Raw genomic sequence first — 23,036 nt, forward strand, 5'->3', positions numbered from 1 at the left:
AATAACCACACACAACTACCCTAGAAACAACGTGGAACTTATAAGACACGTAATCAACTCTAAAACAACCACAGGTGTGACAGACAGACAAAAGCAATAGAACACAGAAACATAGAGCGGTGGCAGCTAGTACTCCGGGGACGGCGAACGCCGAAGCCTGCCCGAACCAGGAGGAGGAGCAGCCTCGGCCGAAACCGTGACAGTTACCCAATTTATACAATAAAGTAATAACCATTAGACTTCGTCAAAGAAATGCTTTTCATTCAACTATTAAAACTTCTACTCGATCTAGTCAAGCAAGTACAACCCTTTTACCTGGGAACTAGAATCATAAATTATTTTCCTTTGTCCTCAACTTAAATAATTTTCACAGCTCTATCGCCATTTCAGTTCGCTATTCAATTTCTTTAACTGTTCTCTCTGATTAGGCTCTAATTAATAAAACAAATACTTGCTATCGTTGATAAGCATAGATTTAATTATATTCCTATAATTTAAACTATGTACTGTCTCTCACCCCTTCTCCCTCCCCCCTGCTCCTTCCTACACAACTGGGGAGGCGCGGGGACCTGTAACATATTTACATAGACTTTTCTAGAATACTTCTAAAGCTATCCAATTCAACTTCTCACATTTCTCAATCCACGTAGTAATCTAGGTCCATAGCCCCAATGTGAAAGCTTTACCCACTGTCCCTACCTTGGTTCGAACCAGGGACCCTCCACATACATTGCCAGTCACTCCACACAATCTGCGATTCTCTTAAAGCAACTACTTCCAGTTCATAGAGCAAGTGACGTCACCAAATGAAAACCGCACTAGCTCTCACCTCATTCAGCAACACACCTAACCAAATACTCAGTAGTATCCGGTTACCACCCATACCAGCCGTTGAATTCACTCATACACACAGATTTCACCTTATGCCATTGAAATGCCCAACAAAACATAATAGTTCAATGGAGCCCCCTATTTGCTCTCTACTATTTATACATTACTTCTATAACCACATTAGTTATGGTCCGATTACCCATTAAACCTTATCACATGATCAAACAACGGCACAACCTTAAACTCATATGGGGCGGCAGGCAGCTTAGTGACTAAGAGTGCCGCGCCAGCAACCGAGAGGTCGCCGGTTCCAATCCCCGAGCCGAGAAGGCGAAAAATCTGTCTATGTGCCCCTGAGCAAGGTACTCAACCCCAATCGCTCCCATAAGTTGCTCTGGACCAGAGCGTCCGCCAAATGACTGTAAATGTAAATATTCTCTACTTTCTCACCCATGACGTACGTCTACGTTTGGGTGAGAAAGTTCATACGTATATATCGTTAGAAATGTATAGGTACCTCTCAAATAATCGCTTCGTGGTGTTTTTAGCCAATTCTTAATCGACACAAATCATTTCTTCAAACATTTTACCCGTGGAACCAAAAAATAGACTGTCATATCCCGGACACTGCCCTTTCCTTTATCCCTGCAGTCGCGATGGTTATGACCTGTTCTGTTACAGTATTTACACGGGGCCTTACACTCCCTGGCCAAATGTCCCTCTTTGTTACAGTTAAAGCACTTCCTCTTATCTCCTCCCCTATTCTGCCTCCCTAATTTATTATAGCTCTCTAATTTCTTCAACTCTCTGTTTTTAAATTCTGTAGCTTTTTTCAACTCTTTCTCTCTATCCAGTTCTTCTCTTAGCCTGCCAATCGATGTGCCCTTGAGCAAGGCACCCAACCCTAATTGCTCCTGTAAGTCACTCTGGACAAGAGCGTCTGCTAAATGACCAAAATGCAAATGTAAATGTATTTCCTTTCTACTCTCCCTGAGCTCTGTAAGTTCTTTCTGTAAAACTTCCCGCTCTTTCTTACCTTTATTAGCCTCCCCCTCTTTCAACATTCCGGCTTGGCCGTCATATGGTGGGGGAGGGGCGGGGACCAGTCCTAATTTTCTCCTACACATGACAACGTTATCATCTGGGCTTTCTTTCCAAGCCTGCTCTACTAAAACTGGATATAACCTTTCTGCCCTCTGCTCTGGGGGAGGCACTGAAACCTCAATTTTTACTTCATTTTCTCTCTGCATAACTATTTTTTTTATTTTCTGTCCTTCCTCTCTTCTTCGAGCTTCCAAAAGCCATACTCTCGCTGTCTCTAGCCCCTCCCCTCGCTGTTTCTTCAAATCCGTTCCACAGTTTACATGCATCTCCCTAATCATAACCTCTAACTTCTCCACATCGAGATGCCCAATAAATCCATACCTCTTCTCCCAAATGGATCCATAAAACATATTTATTCGATCCCTCCCTAACATATATCTTTCATCCCCCGTTAATTCTCGGACCTCTTTAGAATATTTATTCCCCATGGTAGCAAAATAAGAAATCCCCCCCTTTAGTAATAATTCAATCAATAATTATTTCCTTTGGGACTTATTAATAGTGTGACTTTTGAAAAATGTTATGATCTGCTTTTGTAATCAACCATTTAAATTATTCAACCCGTAACCCAGAGTTTTTTAAGACCCCAGTTTTAAACGGATGGGACAACCATTTTTTTCTCACGCGACTTATTTTAGTCCCTTCCTTGAAACAATTATGACGTATTTCGATGGATCATTAGGTCTCACATTTATACAACCTTATACGATTTTTTGCTAACACTATCCGTAACCTAGAGGTCGTAACTGCTCCAGTTTTATGAAATAGACAGAGTTAGAGCAAATCCCCAGCTGTTTATGACTCTCGACTTGTTTAATGTATCTATCTCACACAACGATAATTATCCCCCTTCCTGTTTATATTGTAAAGACTGTATCTCGTACAATCTCAATATAACTAGTTTATTTTGGTAATAGCTATTCACCTAGGGTCAATTCCGGACCCCACTTCCTTCCTTTATAATTCTCTTATGATACTTTGGTAACTATTCTCTGCCCTTCACAATAATTATTATTCTCATACAAGTTCAAATAATCTCACCAAAATCCATGAATAAAAATTACTGACCTTCTCCTTGCAGCAGTTGGGATTTAAATGCTTTTCAGATCTCGTTAACGTCTTTATCGTTCATAAGATTCATCACCGGCCTGTTTATAACCTTAACGTCGAAGGCCAGGTCTATTCTATACGGATGCTATCATCCGCCCGTGCACGGTTTCGGTGTCCTTAGAACGACAAAGACGTATTTTGAGATCCGGCTCGAAGGACCACTTGTCATGAGAATTTCTATCTCTAATTCAACCTAAGCTTGAATCATTACCAGGGGTTGTAAGGCTCTGGTTTTAATCATAAATGATTCAAGGTTCACAACCAGCAAGAATGATCTGTATTTTTAATCATGGAGAGCTCTGCCACCAAAAAACATACATACAGCTTTATACCCCTTGACACACAAAGGCACTTTGCTCCGCCCACCTTTAGGAGGCTTTTTTTAACCAGTTTTCTCAGTCCCCTTCACCCTGGAATGTTTAGTCCCGCCCCCCTCTGTTAGTGGGTTGACACTACATTATAACTCTAACACCGTTCACACATTTATACTGTATTTGGGGTGAAATCCTTTAGTCATTATTCTTAAAATACAAATTAATATATCAGGTTGTTCTGCCTGCATGCAATTTTACAGTGTGAAGTCAATTCAGCAAAACAAATGTCTGTCTTGCAGACCCGCCCGAAGAGAAATTCTGAACGTGAAACAAATGTTTCTAATCTACCTTGTACGCATAACGCAAGGACCACAAATCAGTTATTGCTCTGTTGTCAGTATGACTCTTGAAGACCTAACGTTTCAGACTGATCTCAGAGCAAAACATTCTATTTTATTAAAATGAAAGGATTAAAGTTGGTCGGGGTGGATGGGCGTATAATGCGAATGTCTAGCAACCCAAAGGTTGAGTGTTGGAATTTCATCACTGACAACTTTAGCATTTTAGCAACTTTGCAACTACTTAGCATGTTAGCTAACCCTTCCCCTAACCCTAACCTTAACCCTTTAACCTAACTCCTAAACTTAACCCTAACTTTAACCCCTAACCTAATGTAGCATATTACACTAAAGCAGTCGAAGGTAGCATATCATTCTAAAGCAGTAGAATTTAATATATCATACTACACTGAACAAAAATATAAAGGCAACATGTAAAGTGTTGGTCCAATGTTTCATGAGCTGAAATAAAAGATCCCAGAAATGTTCCATAGGCACAAAAATCTTATTTCTCTAAAATGTTTACATCCCTGTTAGTGAGCATTTCTCCTTTGCCTAGATAATCCATCCACCTGACAGCTGTGGCATATCAAGAAGCTGATTAAACAGCATGATCATTACACAAGTGCACCTTGTGCTGGGGACAATAAAAGGCCACTCTAAAATGTGCAGTTTTGTCACACAGCGCAATGCCACAGATGTTTCAAGTTTTGAGGGAGCATGCAATTGGCATACTGAATGCAGGAATGTCCACCAGAGATGTTGCCAGATAATTTAATGTTAATTTCTCTACCATAAGCTACCTCCAACGTTTTTAGAGAATTTGGCAGTACTTCTAACCAGCCTCACAACCCCAGACCATGTGTATGCCATGGTGGGGGCAAGCGGTTTGCTGATGTCAACGTTGTGAACAGAGTGCCCCATGGTGGCGGTGTGGTTATGGTATGGGCGGGCATAAGCTACTGACAACGAACACAATTGCATTTTATCTATGACAATTTGAATGCACAGAGATACCATGACGAGATCCTGAGGCCCATTGTCGTGCCATTCATCCCATCACCTCATGTTTCAGCATGATAATGCATGGCCCCATGTTGCAAGGATCTGTACACAATTCCTGGAAGCTGAAATTGTCCCAGTTCTCCCATGGCCTGCATACTCATCAGACATGTCACCCATTGAGCTTGTTTGGAATGCTCTGGATCGATGTGTATGACAGCGTGTTCCCGCCAATATCCAGCAACTTCGCACAGCCATTGAAGAGGAGTGGGACAACATTCCACAGGCCACAATCAACATCCTGATCAACTCTATGAGAAGGAGACGTGTACCGATGCATGAGGCAAATGGTAGTCACACCAGATACTGACTGGCTTTCTGGTCCATGCCCCTACTTTTTTTTAAAGGTTTCTGTGACCAACCGATGCATATCTGTTTTTTAATTTTGTATTTATTTATTTCACCTTTATTTAACCAGGTAAGCCAGTTGAGGACAAGTTTTCATTTACAACTGCGACCTGGCCAAGATAAAGTTACATATGGGGTAAACAAAACATAAAGTCAAAAATACAACAGAAAATATATATACAGTGTGTGCGAATGTAGTAAGTTATGGAGGTAAGTCAATAAATAGGCCATAGTGGAAAATAGTTACAATTTCGTATTAACACTGGAATGATAGATGTGCAAAAGATGATGTGCAAATAGAGATACTGGGGTGCAAATTAGCAAAATAAATAACAATATGGGGATGAGGTAGTTGGGTATGGTCGGATTCGAAATGGTCGGTGATCTGTTTGTTAACTTGGCTTTCAAATACTTTCGAAAGGCAGGGCAGGATGGATATAGGTCTGTAACAGTTTGGCTCTAGAGTGTCACCCCCTTTGAAGAGGGGGATGACCTCGGCAGCTTTCCAATCTCTGGGGATCTCAGACGTTACGAAAGAGAGGTTGAACAGGCTACTAATAGGGGTTGCAACAATTTCGGCTGCTAATTTTAGAAAGAAAGGGTCCAGATTGTCTAGCCCAGCTGATTTGTAGTGGTCCAGATTTTTCAGCTCTTTCTGAACATCAGCTATCTGAATTTGTGTGAAGGAGAAGCGGGGTGGGCATGGGCAAGTTGCAGCGGAGGGTGCAGAGCTGGTGGCCGGGGTAGTGGTAGCCAGGTGGAAAGCATGGCCAGCCGTAGCAAAATGCTTGTTGAAATTCTCAATTATCGTAGATTTATCAGTGGTGACAGTGTTTCCTAGCCTCAGTGCAGTGGGCAGTTGGGAGGAGGTGCTCTTATTCTCCATGGACTTTACAGTGTCCCAAAACTTTTTGGAGTTAGTGCTACAGGATGCACATTTCTGTTTGAAAAAGCTAGTCTTTGCTTTCCTAACTGATTGTGTATATTGGTTCCTGACTTCCCTGAAAAGTTGCATATCGCGGGGGCTGTTCAATGCTAATGCAGTACGCCACAGGATGTTTTTGTGCTGGTCAAGGGCAGTCAAGTCTGAGGAGAACCAGGGGCTATATCTGTTCTTAGTTCTGAATTTTTTGAATGGGGCATGCTTTTTTAAGATTGAGAGGAAAGCACTTTTAAAGAACAACCAGGCATCCTCTACTGACAGAATGAGGTCAATATCCATCCAGGATACCCGGGCCAGGTCAATTAGAAAGGCCTGCTTGCTAAAGTGTTTTAGGGAGCGTTTGACAGTGATGAGGGGTGGTCGTTTGATCGCGGACCCATTACGGACGCAGGCAATAAGGCAGTGATCGCTGAGATCCTGGTTGAAGACAGCGGAGGTGTATTTAGAGGGTGAATTTGTCAGGATGATATCTATGAGGGTGCCCATGTTTACAGATTTAGGGTTGTACCTGGTAGGTTCGTTGATCATTTGTGTGAGATTGAGGGCATCTAGTTTAGATTGTAGGTTGGCCGGGGTGTTAAGCATATCCCAGTTTAGGTCACCAAGCAGTACGAACTCTGAGGATAGATGTGGGGCGATCAGTTCACATATGGTGTCCAGGGCACAGCTGGGGGCTGAGAGGGGTCTGTAGCAAGCGGCAACAGTGAGAGACTTATTTCTGGAAAGGTGGATTTTTAGAAGTAGAAGCTCAAACTGTTTGGGCACAGACCAGGATAGTATGATAGAGCTCTGCAGGCTATCTCTACAGTAGATTGCAACCCCACCCCCTTTGGCACTTCTATCGAGACGGAAAATGTTGTAGTTGGGGAGGGACATTTCTGAATTTTTGGTGGCCTTCCTAAGCCAGGATTCAGACACTACTAGAACATCAGGGTGGGCGGAGTGTGCTAACACAGTGAATAACTCAAACTTAGGGAGGAGGCTTCTGATGTTAACGTGCAAGAAACCAAGGCTTTTACGGTTACAGAAGTCAACAAATGATAACGCCTGGGGAGTAGGAGTGATACTCGGGGCTACAGGGCCTGGGTTAACCTCTACATCACCAGAGGAACAGAGGAGGAGTAGAATAAGGATACGGCTAAAGGCTTTAAGAACATGTCTTCTAGTGCGTTGGGTACAGAGAAAAAAAGGGGCAGATATCCGGGTGTTGTAGAATAGATTCAGGGCATTATGTACAGACAAGGATATGGAAGGATATGAGTACAGTGGAGGTAAACCTAAGCGTTGGGTAACGATGAAAGAGATAGCATCACTGGAGGCACCGATTGAGTCGGTCTCCGCGTGTATGGGGGCTGGGACAAAGGAGCTATCTAAGGCAGGTTGAGCTGGTATGGAGGCTCTAGAGTGAAATAGTACAATAAGAAATAACCGAAACAGCAATAAGCAAGGCATATTGACATGGGAGAGAGGCATAAAGCAATCACAGGTGTTATTAGAGAGAGCTAAGACAACAGCTGGTAATGGCGACAGAGTTTGGACTGAGGCTAAACATAAACAGGATGCGGTACCGTATAAAGGAACAGTCCAGCAGGCATCATATGGAAAATGTATGCACTCACTAACTGTAAATCGCTCTGGATAAGAGCGTCTGCTAAATGACTAAAATGTAAATGTAAATGCATCAGCTGTATAGCTGAGTTATCATAAGGTCAGGTGAACAGCAATAGGAGAGTTCAGAGGTAGTTCGGGGGCTGCAACAGCACTGGCGAGCAAGAGGCACGGCTTGCGTGTGCTAGCGGGCCGGGGCTAGCAGATGGATCTTCGTGGTCGACGTCGTAACGGGAAGCCTGTTGAAACCACATCAGACGATTTCGTCGGCAGACCAGCCGTGTCAACACTAGGAGGTCCCGTCCGGTTGACAGAGAGGTAGATAGCCGAGAGATGGGCCTGGCTCGAGGCTAGCTCAAGACTAACTGGTGCTTGCTAAAGGGCAATGGTAATTAGCCAACGACAACAGCCATTTGGTTGCAGCTAGCTAGTTGCGATGATCCGGCGCTAGGGTCCAGTGATTCCGGCAGAAAATCCGATATGCTCTGGGTCGATAGCACGCTGTGCAGACTAGCCGACAAATTGTCCAGGCTAGAGCTAGAGCTGGCTGGTGGGTAGTGCAGGCCACGGACAATGGTTTAGACCGCTAACGGTGGCTAATAGCAAGTAGCTAGCTGGCTGGCTACAACAGCCATTCGGTTGCAGCTACCTAGTTGCGATGATCCGGTGCTAGGGTCCAGTGATTCCGGCAGAAAATCCGATATGCTCTGGGTCGATAGCACGCTGTGCAGACTGGCCGACAAATTGTCCAGGCTAGAGCTAGTGCTGGCTGGTGGGTAGTGCAGGCCACGGACAATGGTGAAGACGCTAACAGTGGCTAATAGCAAGTAGCTAGCTAGCTGGCTACCACAGCCATTCGGTTGCAGCTAGACTAGTTTCAGCTTAAGGTTCTTGATAAAAGTTATAAAGAAATAATAGAATCCTTTCCACGTTGGGTGAGGCGGGTTGCAGGAAAGTATATTTAGTTAAAGAATGAAATATATACAAAATAGACAAAAAAAAACTGCCTATTTACACAAGGACACTACAGAAAACATGACCGCACTGCTACGCCATCTTGGATCGAATCTGTATTCTCAGTCATGTGAAATCCATAGATTAGGGCCTAATGAATTTATTTCAAATTGACTGATTTCCTTATATGAACATTAGCTCAGTCAAATCATTGAAATTGTTACATGTTGCATTTATATTTTTGTTCAGTACAAATGGGTCAAAGCAAATTGGTCCGATCAAGATGTAGGATACTATATGTCCTACAATTCGCGTTATATTGTATGACCACTTACATTGGTAGGTTTATGCATTGTGACCTAATGTAAAGTATCATTATACAAATGGAGTGGCACGGATATTAGTGCTCTGAGACCAGGAGGCGTCCTTATTTCTGACTTTAATGGGGTAGATTTAAGGTGCCAACATTTGGTCTACCTAAATAGCGCACTGTCTTTAATTATCTTCATAATAGCCTACCTGTGAACTTTTCAAAGTGCTGAATTGAGACATAAAACTTGATGTGTAGGGGAAAGTTCTTATGGAGTAAATATAGCCTAACCTTATTCTTGCAACAGTAGACTAGGTGTGTTACGGATGAGGTGTAGCCTAGATGTCATGTACTAAGCCTTAAACATGTAGCCAGAGTAGGCCTAGGTCGAAACATAGGTTAGCCTACGTGAACAAGGAAAAAACGCAGGTCTTCGGATTGTGTCAAATTTTTTGCGCTTGCGGGCCATCAGGTGAAGTCTACAAATTCATTTGGCGAACAGTGGTGTCACATCACTTTCAGAGAGAACCACCGAGCCATTGGATGAACAATCAGATTAATTATCTGGTGGGACAGTAGACCTGCCTAGGTAGTTCTTGGAAATCATGACAGTTCCCCAGAGACGGGAAAAGCAATGACAGATCCATTTTAAGTGCTGACTTTCACAATATCTCATCCTCAAAACTATTAGGCCTATGCTTAATTGGTTGGCCCGTATACAGAATGTGCGCATCAACTGTGTTTGTGCTTCACTGAACTTAAAAAACTGCTGTTTTATGCTTAGCCAAAGATTTAATAGACTGTGTGATTAATTACTTTCCCATTGTTTTGGAATAATCTGTTGCTACATGCTATTTAGCTTACTTACATTATCAAGAGTTAATTGCACCCAAGAGCGCGCATCACAGGATCCCCTTTCACTTTCTTCATTCACAACCATCACGCCCCCTCCCTTCTCCACCCAGACTGTTTGCTAGGCTCCTTGACTCCAGAAACAGTTCGCAGTAAGAGGTTTAGCTGTTCTTATACTAACCAGAGAATCTGACGCATTAACCGTGGACACAGCACCGTGATTCTTCCTTGTGGAAATATAGCTATTCCTCTATAAGGTAGGCAAGTATTCACTTAATAATGTATTATTTACTTCTGTTTAGGCTATAATTACGAAATTAAAACAGTTGTTTCCCAAGTAATTATGGCTGCAAGCGATTGTCACTTGTCCGTTATGTGTCCGAATATCTCTCACCTAAATTATAAGAAGAATATATTGGTTGTATTTCGCCTGCCTGCAAATTAGAAAACAGTTTATACCCCTGTTTGTTTAGTAACAACAAAATCTACATTTGTTGAAATGACAGTCTTCACATGAGATGAGCAGTTTAAATGTGCGTAATTTGGTAACGGATAGAATTCGATGTTTCAGAACCGCTGTCTGCATCTGATTATGATGGATCTAATATCTTAAGAAGATTACAAGCTTAATATATAGGGCGTATGATATAACAGGGTGTTCCACTACCAGAGGTGTCATCCAGTTTGAGCAACGCGACCCTCACAATGCTCTATCAAATAGATATAAAATAAATAATGTTGAAGAAGGCCACTTTAAATTCAGTTGTTTGCTATAAACGTGTTCGTACTTTTGTTTGGGTATATTCCTTATAATCATATAATACTGTAGCCCACATCATCCCATTATTTACAGCATTATATAATAGCCCTCTGCTATACCCTAATCAATGGCCTCTTGAATAAACTTGAACGGCTACTCCTTCAAGCGTGTGTCCTATAGGCCTACAAACGTAGTACCTATGTATTACTCTCGGAAAATAATCGCGTTTAAAATTGCCGAGCTGTGTGTGTGGTTTAGCAGGTCTACAGTGGTAGCCTACCAAATAGTGAACTGGGGGGTGTCCGGAAATTGGATGATCTCAGAGCCTAACTATTACATAAGGCTTGTGTCGGTACAACCCACCCACTGGGCACACGTCAATTCAACGTATATTCCATGTTGGTTCAACATAATTTCATTGAAATGACGTGGAAACAACGTTGATTCAAGCAGTATGGGTCTGAGTGATACTTTTACTCAAGGTCACAAGAACATGGGACCTTAATCACGACAAGAAATCAGAGCCTTTCTCTCTGCAATCTAATTTAAAACCCAGAAATCTGTTTTCCACAAGCCAGATGACAAAGTCATTACATTGGCCATACATTTCGATGCTTACGCATTACCTCATCAACATTGAACTGATTGAATTCACTGCTGGTTTGAGTAAATTATACGGTCTAGGTAGGCTACATAATATGCACAACATAAATGAATGATGCTAAAGTTGACAGGCAATAAGTTTGCGCAATAGTATTCCCTTTTCCAAAAACGGATGGATAATGTCTTACACCTACTGCAAAATACACTAGTAGAATTATTAATAGATTGGGCTTTGGGTTATTTTGTGGTTCTGGTTTTATTGCAAAAACACATTGATCACCAGAAGACATAAAAACTAAGCAAAAGGTAAACCACATGACGCAAGACGCATTCTGATTAGGGGACTACGTGCCATTAGGATGGCGGAACTAGGAGTTTCAGGACAAGGAGTGATTCACAACTTCTTAATAGGCACTTTCCTTGGTCGGCTAGAGATGTAACAAGAGTGCGGAAATGGCGGTATAATGGTATAACCTGTTCATACACAACGCAAATGGAGACCATATGTGGCAGAAAGAAACTACAAAGGTGTTTGACTTGAATAATTATGTTACAAATATGTCCAGGAAAATAATAACAAAATATATAATTAAAGAATATATTTTAAAGGCCCAGTGCAATCAAAAACGTGATTTTCCTTTGTTTTATATATATTTCCACACTATGAGTTTTTGGAAATATACTGTGAAATTCTGAAAAGGATGATAATGCCATTTTAGTGTAAGAGCTGTTTGAAAAGTTTTCCCCTCCCCATTCAGACCACTCCCAAAATTCTTGCTTGAGAAATTGCTTTTTGCTAAGAAGCAATTTTTGTTTCTTTTTTACCATTTTAATTGAAACAATCACAGTAAGGTACTTAATTGTTACCCAGAAATGATTTGATATTGACATTTTTCAAAAATGGCTGCATTGGACCTTTAATTAACCCCATTAACAATATTTAGGCATATCTGTCACTTTTGTGATGAGTAAATCAACATTTTTGTCAGTTTTCATCCAGCTGTCTTATCATTAGTCTGTGTGTGTGTGTGACTGTGTGTGACTGTGTGTGTTTGATCAAACTTCCTCTGTGATGGAATTAGGGTAAATCCCTCACCATAAATAGGTGAGGAGCAGGGCCCAGGGCCTTCTGAATGAAGAGTGGAGCAGGACAGGATTATAGCATTGCCATGCAGCACCAGGACTTTCAGCATGCATGGGCCAGCCCAGCACTTTACCCCTATTGTGTTTGTCAAACAGCATGTTTATAGATTCACTTCCCTGCATACAATCTGCCAGACACATAATAGAGATAGAAGGGTGAAATGTTGTTTACTTCCAACTCAAGAAGGAGCATTCAATCTCTCTGTCTGTCTCAGAGAATAGTAGGCTGTTTGTATCTTATCTGAGGGTGTGTCACGCAAATGGTATAGTCCCATTGCCAGGGCAATCTTTCACTATCAGCCCCCATCTGACTTCACTACTCAGTGACACAATGCCTTGTCACAATGTGGCCAACGACTCTGTGGTCAATTAACAGTGTGAAAACCATCACCAACAAGTCTCAACACCTCTCCTCTTATAAAGATCTCAAGCAGCTTCATATGTGAAGCTCGTGTTAAAATTAACATGACGGTTAGAGATGCCAGGAGTCGACTGGCTGCGGTAGAAAATGTGTAAAATTTCAACACATATCAAGTTAGACAACAGTACAATAACTCATGAAAGATATGATTCATACACAAATCCCCTCAAGCCTTATGAGACATTGAAATTGTTTTAACTTTTAAATGCATGACTCATGATGAAGAAGGTTTTCATAACAGAACAGTTGACTGGAATATAAGATGATGGCTAGATAGGCGTAAAGACCTAGGGTTGGTGGGGATTCCATTAACTGAGATGATTAACGATAATGTCATCAGCTGAATGCAGTCAGCAGTATTATCAGCTTAGAGCACAGCTGTAGAACTACACTACATGACCAAAAGTATGTGGACACCCGCTCGTCAAACTTCTCATTCCAAACCTCGCTTTGTGCACAGGGGCATTGTCATGCTGAAACAGGAAAGGGCCTTCCCCAATCTGTTGCCACAAAGTTGGAAGCACAGAATCATCTAGAATGTCATTGTATACTGTAGCGTTAAGATTTCTCTCCACTGGAACTAAGGGGCCTAGCCCGAACCATGAAAAACAGCCACATTGAAAGTCACTGAGCTCTTCAGGAAGGCCATTCTACTGCCAATGTTTGTCTATGGATATTGCATGGCTGTGTGCTCAATTTTATACACCTGTAAGCAACAGGGTTGGCTGAAATGGCTGAATCCACTAATTTGAAGGGGTGTCCACATACTTTTGTATAGTGTATGATCAGCGGGAATAAAGATGCTATGCAAAAGACCACAGATCATGATGAGCAACTCGTGATTTTTTATGTCTGTCATCCAAATGGACTTTGAAGAAAAGGGCTACAGTTAACATGCATTTAAATGCTTATTAGTGTAATGTGCATACAGCTCTGGAGAAGAAAAGTGTTAGTTTTGTATGTAAGGTGTTAGTTTTGTATGTAAAGTGTTAGTTTTGAAGGTTAATCTCTCTTGCTCCCTCAGTATGTATGCAGCTGAATAATACACTATGTTTTTCTCAGCAACGGAACCACAAAGAGGCCCTGATAACAGGTTACCACACAGGGAGACGCACACAAAATCCTTGGCAAATTGTGTTTCCACAAAAGTCTAGCAAGTCCTTGGAATGCGCAACGAATTCCAGAGGATGTATGATTAACTGTGGGATTCACTGCAACACCCCACACAAACCTCAAATCAGCACTCATCATCTACCATGTAAAACTAAAGGCATTTTTGGGTGGTTTCAGCCAGTCCCCCTCAGCAAACACAAAGATTCTTGAAGTGTTTCCCCTTATATTTCTGTCCTCTGGCTCCAAGGTTGTAAATATCTTTCTCTGTCTTTCTCTCTGTTGCTCCACAGACCTCCAAGACTAGCGTTTTGATGTCACATTCCCAAAGCAACTGAGCCCCGTCAGAGAATCAGCAGACATAAAGGCAGCCAAAGGATTCTTCATCTTCAGAGAGGCTAAAGGATAAGGAAGAAGGGAGGCTTTGAAGCTGGAACACCCACCACCCTTATTGAATAATGGTGACTTTTTGAGAGTGCGTTGATCTCAGGTCAAGGCCTACATGCCACTGTGATCACCAAGAAGCGGACAAAGGAAAAAAAAAAAAAAATTAAAAGGAGGTGCAAATCTCATCACTGAGAGACGATCCCCTCACACACTGAATTCTGGGAAACATGCCAGCCAAGACGCCCATGTACTTAAAGACTACCACACCCAAGCGGGGGAAGAAGCTCAAGCTGCGAGATGACCTGTCCAGTGACATGATTAGCCCCCCACTAGGGGACATGCGCCACAGTGCCCATGTCGGGCCGGAGGGGGAGGGCGACATGTTCGGAGACGTGGGCTTTTTGCAGGGCAAGATGGACATGTTGCCCGCCCTGAATTGCTTACCACGCTCCCACAGTATGGAGAGGCAGCAGGATGAAGCCTACCCCATGAACGACAAAGGACCCAACCACTCTTGTAACAACCACCGCAACCCCTACCACCACTCCACCAGCCTGCTGAAGAGCACCATCTCCATGCCTGTGTTCATCGCCCCCGAGCAGGCCCCGCCCAAGCCGCCTCGGCTCCACCTGGAGGACTCGACCCCCCCGTCCCAGCAGCAACAACACCAACTTCAGCCGAACAACCATAACCACAACCACAACAACCAGCAGCAGCATCACTCCATGTCTGTGTGTGACCAGGGTGTCGGCTGCTACATGGGCCCCTGCCACGACCGTAGCTACTCTGCCTCCTTCAGGCACCTGGTGCCCTCCTACGGCTCCTTCTCAGAGGTCTCCTCAGAGGACTCCATGTCAGAGAGCTTTGGCCCCCTGGACCCTCGGAGGGGGCTGAGCCTGGATTCAGACGCTGGCCTGAGCAATGAGGACCTGGGGAGTGAGCGGAGTGAGTCGCCCACCGTGTGCCCTAGGTTCTCTCCCGGTGTCTCCCGCTCAGAGTCCCTGATGGGCTTGGATCTGGACCTGGGGCCGTCCATCCTGGAGGACGTGCTGAGGATCATGGACCGCTACAAGAGCGTTGATGACCGCTGTGAGTTGTGAGCAGATGGGGGGGGGAAAGGGGATTAGACACTGCTGTGCAATGAGGTGTCTGGGACACTTTTTTTTGCCACCCTCCATATAGCCTAATGATGATTGGGCTGGTCCAACAAACAGACAGAGACAGAGGATAGTGCCAGGACTGACAGGCTAAAAAGCCTGGGACTTAAGACGCTGGAACTGTGGGGCTATGTAATTTCCAGACTGGAAACACAGCAACTTCAGAACCAACCATTTGTCTTTTGATATTCAGATTCACAATGGGGGAGAGACAATCATTTCTCCCACCCAAATGTTGTCTACATTTTCGCAGACTATCATTTTACATGTTTTTCAGCATTTAACTATTGTTAGGGCACATAATTCATACTTTACTAACTCCCTAAGTAAGCTCGGTAGATTTTTATTTTACCTTTATTTAACTAGGCAAGTCAGTTAAGAACAAATTCTTATTTACAATGACGGCCTACACCGGCCAAACCCGGACAACGCTGGGCCAATTGTGCGCCGCCCTATGGGACTCCCAATCATGGCTGGTTGTGATACAGCCTGGAATCGAACCAGGGGGTCTGTAGTGACGCCTCAAGCACTGAGATGCAGTGCCTTAGACCGCTGCGCCACTCGGGAAGATGAAATGTAGTTGCCTGAAAATACAATTAATATACTTAAGAAGCCTGCAAGGTTTGTGCTTTTGTGTTATTTTTTGTTTATTGTTGATATTCTTCCAGGCACACATTTTTTAAAATTCTGTATGTACATCTGATTGAATTTTACTGTTCTATGTCAGGACAATACTATCAAGCAGGTAGCTTAGTGGGTAAGAGCGTTGTGCCAGTAACCGAAAGGTCGCTGGTTCCAAGCCAACTAGGTGAAAAATCTGTCGATGTGCCCTTAAGCAAGGCACTTAACCCTGATTGCTCCTGTAAGTCGCTCTGGATAAGAGCGTCTGCTAAATGACTAAAATGTAAATCTAAGACTGGAGTATGCTATGTACTAGGTTCCATCTAGTGGCAGATGTAAGAATGACACACAAAGTGCAACAGTTCTAGCAGGGCGAAAACTGAGGTCAACATTTTGTTTCCTGGGGGCTAATGTGCATTAGAATCAAAGTATCAGAAATGTACAGCTTCTTCAAAATCCTTTAATTGTAGTGGAATGACGAGAGAAGGTTTCTCTTTTGTAACAGCTGTGCAATTTGTGCACTTGCATCGAATCCTTCAGCATTTTCTTCTATTGTGTTGTTATATTACAGTGTATTTCCAATTGTTATGTATATAACTAATGTATTAAATAAATATGGAAATTAGATGCTGTTTCATTGTATCATTCCTTTCTTTTATATATATATGTATACACTACTGTTCAAAAGCTTGTTTTTGAAAGAAAAGCAATGTTTTGTCCATTAAAACATCAAATTGATCAGAAATACAGTGTAGACATTGTTAATGTTGTAAATGGCTATTGTAGCTGGAAACAGCTGATTTTTTAAATGGAATATCTACATAGGCGTACAAAGGACCATTATCAGCAACCATCAGTCCTGTGTTCCAATGGCACGTTGTGTTTGCTAATCCAGGTTTATCATTTTAAAAGGCTAATTGATCATTAGAAAACCCTTTTGCAATTATGTTAGCACAGCTGAAAACTGTTGTGCTGATTAAAGAAGCAATAAAACTGGCCTTCTTGAGACTAGTTGAGTATCTGGAGCATCAGCAATTGTGGGTTCGATTACATGATCAAAATGGCCAGAAACAAATAACTTTCGTCTGAAACTCATCAGTCTATTCTTGTTCTGAGAAATGAAGGCTATTCCATGTGAGAAATTGCCAAGAAACTGAAGATCTCGTACAACGCTGTGTACTACTCCCTTCACAGAACAGCGCAAACAGTCTCTAACCAGAATAGAAAGAGGAGTGGGAGGCCCCGGTGCACAACTGAGCAAGAAGACAAATACATTAGAATGTCTAGTTTGAGAAACAGACTCATCACAGGTGCTCAACTGGCAGCTTCATTAAATAGTACCCGCAAAACACCAGTCTCAATGTCAACAGTGAAGAGGCGACTCCGGGATGCAGACCTTCTAGGCAGAGTTGCAAAGAAAAAGCCATATCTCAGACTGGCCAAAAAAGAAAAAGATTAAGATGGGCAAAAGAACACAGACACTGGACAGAGGAAGATTGGAAAAAAGAGTTATGGACAGACAAATCGTAGTTTGAGGTGTTCGGATCACAAAGAAGAACATTTGTGAGACGCAGACCGAATGAAAAGATGCTGGAGGAGTGCTTGATGCCATCTGTCAAGTATGGTGGAAGCAATGTGATGGTCTGGGGGTGCTTTGGTGGTGGAAAAGTGGGAGATTTGTACAGGGTAAAAGGGATCTTGAAGAAGGAAGGCTATCACTCAATTTTGCAACGCCATGCCATACCCTGTGGACGGCGCTTGATTGGAGCCAATTTCCTCCTACAACAGGACAATGACCCAAATCACAGCTCCAAACTATGCAATAACTATTTAGGGAAGAAGCAGTCAGCTGGTTTTCTGTCTATAATGGAGTGGCCAGCACAGTCACCGGATCTCAACCCTATTGAGCTGTTGTGGGAGCAGCTTGACCATATGGTACGTAAGAAGTGCCCATCAAGACAATCCAACTTGGGGGAGGTGCTTCAGGAAGCATGGGGTGAAATCCCTTCAGATTACCTCAAGAAATTGACAACTAGAATGCCAAAGGTCTGCAAGGCTGTAATTGCTGCAAATGGATCATCCTTTGACGAAAGCAAAGTTTGAAGGACACAATTATTATTTATATTAAAAATCATTATTTCTAACCTTGTTAATGACTACATTTCCTATGCATGTTGCTATATTTCCTATTCAAACTAATTTAATGTATGTTTTCATGGAAAACAAGGACATTTCTAAGTGACCCAAACTTTTGAACGGTAGTGTGTGTGTGTGTGTATATATATATATATATATATATATATATATATATATATATATATATATATATATACTACCAGTAAAAAGTTACTAGACACACCTACTCATTCAAGGGTTTTTCTTTATTTGTACTATTTTCTATGAAATAACACATATGGAATCATGTAGTTAAAAAAAAAAGTATTAAACAAATCAAAATATATTTTGTAGGAAAAGCAGCCAACAAGTGCTCAGCATATGTGGGAACTCCTTCAAGACTGTTGGAAAAGCATTCCAGGTGAAGCTGGTTGAGAGAATTCCAAAAGTGTGCAAAGCTGTCAAAGCCAAAGGGTGGCTATTTGAAGAATCTCAAATATAAAATATATTTGGATTTGTTTAACACTTTTTTGTTTACTACATGATTCCATATGTGTTATTTCATAGTTTTGATGTCTTCACTATTATTCTACAATGTAAAAAATAGTCAAAACAAAGAAAAACCTTTGAATGAGTAGGTGTGTCCAAACTTTTGACTGGTAGTGTATATCACCAGTAGTACATTTACCATTAATTCCTATAATTTCTAATCTACAATTTTTGTTACGGAGATTTATTTTAATGCATCCAATATTATTATTCCAGTCTTCCTGTTCTCATTGTCGGAGTGGACACATTGTTTGCAGAATGAACAACCTATGCTGCACTTGTGAGAAACACGTTTTGGTTAATTTAATTCCATTTACGAGTTCTGTCAATTTAGTAATTGTCTTTTGTTTGGCGCGCTCCTGTCAATGTTGAGTAAGGACTCGCATGCATAGTAGGTCTATAGGCTACCTGGCCTGCGCGCAAATGTAGGCATATAAATGTGCCCATTTGGGGATCTGATAGTATTTCTGATTGGCTTAACGCACCACCACTAATGACCTGTGGAGCTTCTCAAAGTAATGTTTTCTTCATCTCAAACAGCAAGCAAATTAAGTCTGTTTTTACATCCATTGAGAATTACAATAGTTCCTCAATCTTTGCAGCTCTCTCCCTTTCGATAACCACTCAGCGTGAAAGGGAAAAATGTAATGCTCTGATCCAGTGGAAACATTATAAAATAGGTTTCTTATCAGTGCTTGACTTATAAATAGGTTCCGGTACTGTTTATATTTAGGTGCAGGAGCTCCACAATACTTTTGAGCTAATATTCTACTTTTTAGGTTGGTATCATTTTCATTTAGATTTGGATATAATTTTGATTAACCACAGGACAATTATTTTGAGATATTAAGACATTATTATAAATTAAATATAACTGTTTCACGAAAATGTGCATATGAAAAAAATAACTGGCACACAGATCGGTAGAAATGGTAAGATAAATTGTCATTCCACATGAAAAAGGTTGCTGATTCCTGGTGTATATTACCGACAACTTCAGGAGAGTAACGGCAGAATCTGCGAAAGTCAGCAGGAGCGGGAGGAGAATAGTTGGGTCAGGTTAAGGTTTTTTCTTCTGGTTATCTAGATATCTGGCACCCTCTTGAGGCATCAAACCGTAAGCTTAAAGCATCAGACAAGCTCAATGCATATAGTTGATTTTATTAAAACACATAGGGTGTCTATATATGGAAAAATACACCTTAAAAAAATTTGAGCAATCAATTGGTCGAAAGAACAGACTACTTTCAGTCTACCAAGATTTATTTTAGTCGGGGACAGCCCTAATTCTGAGGAAACTGCAACTTCTGGCTTATCTTTTCTAATATTGAGGTCATCCCACCACACCACCTATTAGGGGAGAGTGGGGTAAGTTGAGTAAAATTGGTAAGTTGAGCCACCCTTGTTTCTATGAAACTATACACAAAATTCATAATTTGACCAAATATTTAGGAAAAGGTAATAATTTCATGGCGTCTGTGAAGGAAGAAACCTCATGGAAAAAGTGGTACACAAGTTAGGTAAAAAAAACTGATTTTCACCAAGTCAAATGTATTTATTAGAGGTTTTATGATACTTGTATCTAAACCAAAGTAGATAATACTAAGATTGTTCCATACATCAGTTGGGGTCTCTATAAACTTTAATGTGAGGTCCTAAACCTAGCATAAAAGTGCAACCTTGTAGGTGTGTGGGCTAATATAGTCCAAATGTTTGCCTTGGGGTAAGTTGAGCCAATGGCCATGGGTTAAGTTTAGCCAATGGTTGAGCCAAAGGCAAGTTGAGCAAATTGAAATGTTTTCTTCCCAGGCGTAATGCAAGGCATTATTGTTGGGATATGAGGTAACAACAGGACCTGGCCTATGTTAAAAGTGTAAAAAAAAAAAAGAATAATTACAAAGTTTGTTTGTTAGGTGTTAAGCCTGTGTTAAATGATACTTAATTCAGTACAGAATATTTGTTGCCACAAGCAGCACTGCAGATATTGAGATGAGTGAGATGCAAAACTTAGCTCTCACACAGTCACATAGAGTATCTGTGCATGTACACGAGTTGACAACATGGTAGTCTGGGCACCAAAACAGCAGAGTAGTTGAGCCTGGCGCTTCAATGCTCTTAGTTGTTGCAGAAATTGACTCATTATGCTGTTTCCTTTCTGCATCTACGTCATATCGCTGAGTCTACCTTTAACTTACCCTGTCCCGAGGCTAAACTTACCCCATTCCTGGGGTAAGTTGTGCCAAGAGACCACTCTTTTTGGACAAGCTACAGTATGTTTTCAAACTGTAATGTTTACATGAATTCTGATTATTTCCAGGGATACACAAAGTCCTGAAATATATGTAGATATCTTTGTTAGAAAGAATACCATATTTCCCTTGATGGAGTAATGCTGAATGTAAAAAAAAGCCCAACTTACCCCACTCTCCCCTACCATACAACTTGTCAAATGAACAACATAGGCAGTACCTTTAGTACTCTTATGACAATACCTTCTGCTCATGTTGAATTTAAATAGAATGTTCTGTTCAGGTAAATCTTTTTTATTTCTTTAGTCTGCAGTATTTCAGTTATTTTCTTGCTTCGTTTTATGAAGTTGAATAAAAGACCGCACAATAGTTATCTGAACCTCCCTGGCTGGCTGTATCGCATTAGTGGATACTCACACTGCTCTCAGGCAGGTCTGCCGGTTTTGACTAGTAAAAGTGTCATAGCAGGTAAGGAGAATTTACGCAGCAGTTGAGGAGAATTAACTTGGCAGGTTAGGACAATTAAGTTAAGGTTTGGAAAAGGGTTTAGCTAAAATGCTAACATTTCCCCCGACGCGACTCAACTGCAAACAACCAGGTCTGCTCTGAGAACAGTCTTGGTTTCCACTAATGCGATTCAGCACAAGATTTTACTGGATATTTGACTAGTTAGTTCTGATTAAAGGAATGGGACGTACTTCCATTGAGGAATCCATACAAAACCCAATCAGAGAAGACCAATTGACTAACTTCAAATTCTGCAGCCAATCTGAGAAGCAAAAAGTGGGCTTTGTGTGGACAGGGAATTTCTGAAGAAATCTAATGTGTGGAACATAGCTAGCGAGCTAGTTGAAGGGTTTTGTTTTGCCAATAAGTTAGCTAGTCATCTATTTATTGTGAATAAAGAAAAAAAAGTGACTGACCCAAAGAAGCAGCTAGCTCACCGGTGCAAGAAATCCACCGAAATGAAGTAAGTGCTCGTGGCAGAGAGATTCTCAGACAGGGCAAAGTTAGCTAGCTATCTAACGTAGCTAGTAAACGTTAGCTTGCAGCAAGTCAGTTCTTTGCTAACATAGCTATGTGGGGATCTATGTTCTTATAACTAGATGTGATGCCTAGCTTGGAAGGAATGCATTAATGATTAAACATAATAGGTTTGTACTGTACTGATATAAATTGTTTAACATAACAAGCTGTGATTCATGTGAGGAATGTTAGGGAGTAGGGTGAGACAGACTTGTATTTCTCACAGACACATACACACTGCCTCTTTGTTAAACCGCGCTCAAGGACATGTGTTCTGCTACAGTGGAGAGGAACAGACTATGTCTGAAGTTGCAAAACAACTAGACACCTGGCAACAGTGAAGCGCCAAGGGGCTGGGACCAGCCTGTGCGCCAACGATAGGCTGAGTAAGTCTAAACCACGCTCAGTCTCTACTCTGATTGGCCAGCAGGGAGCGGGAACTATCTCTGTCAGAGTATTTGGAGAAGAACTTAGAACAATGGATCAGTTCTCTGAGTGCCCTGTGTGGTATTTCAGTGGACCCGTATATACGAACATCATATTTACCATTGAAGTGTTTGCATTAATTAAAATACTAGTACAGTGGGGAAAAAAAGTATTTAGTCAGCCACCAATTGTGCAAGTTCTCCCACTTAAAAAGATGAGAGAGGCCTGTAATTTTCATCATAGGTACACGTCAACTATGACAGACAAATTGAGAATTTTTTTTCCAGAAAATCACATTGTAGGATTTTTAATGAATTTATTTGCAAATTATGGTGGAAAATAAGTATTTGGTCACCTACAAACAAGCAAGATTTCTGGCTCTCACAGACCTGTAACTTCTTCTTTAAGAGGCTCCTCTGTCCTCCACTCATTACCTGTATTAATGGCACCTGTTTGAACTTGTTATCAGTATAAAAGACACCTGTCCACAACCTCAAACAGTCACACTCCAAACTCCACTATGGCCAAGACCAAAGAGCTGTCAAAGGACACCAGAAACAAAATTGTAGACCTGCACCAGGCTGGGAAGACTGAATCTGCAATAGGTAAGCAGCTTGGTTTGAAGAAATCAACTGTGGGAGCAATTATTAGGAAATGGAAGACATACAAGACCACTGATAATCTCCCTCGATCTG

General features: G+C 41.6%; 1 protein-coding gene across 1 annotated transcript; it reads left to right on the plus strand.

Annotated features, from left to right (window-relative positions):
• Nucleotides 1-9,923: 9,923 nt before the first annotated feature.
• LOC311102086 (cdc42 effector protein 2) lies at nucleotides 9,924-16,603 on the plus strand. Its single transcript, XM_084143307.1, has 2 exons — nucleotides 9,924-10,031; nucleotides 14,105-16,603. The coding sequence occupies exon 2, from the start codon at nucleotides 14,426-14,428 to the stop codon at nucleotides 15,296-15,298; it is 873 nt and encodes a 290-aa protein (XP_083999433.1). The 5' UTR covers nucleotides 9,924-10,031; nucleotides 14,105-14,425; the 3' UTR covers nucleotides 15,299-16,603.
• Nucleotides 16,604-23,036: the final 6,433 nt, after the last annotated feature.

Source organism: Coregonus lavaretus (assembly GCF_964263955.1).
Source record: "Coregonus lavaretus genome assembly, chromosome: 26".
In the NCBI taxonomy this organism is placed as follows: Eukaryota; Metazoa; Chordata; class Actinopteri; order Salmoniformes; family Salmonidae; genus Coregonus; species Coregonus lavaretus.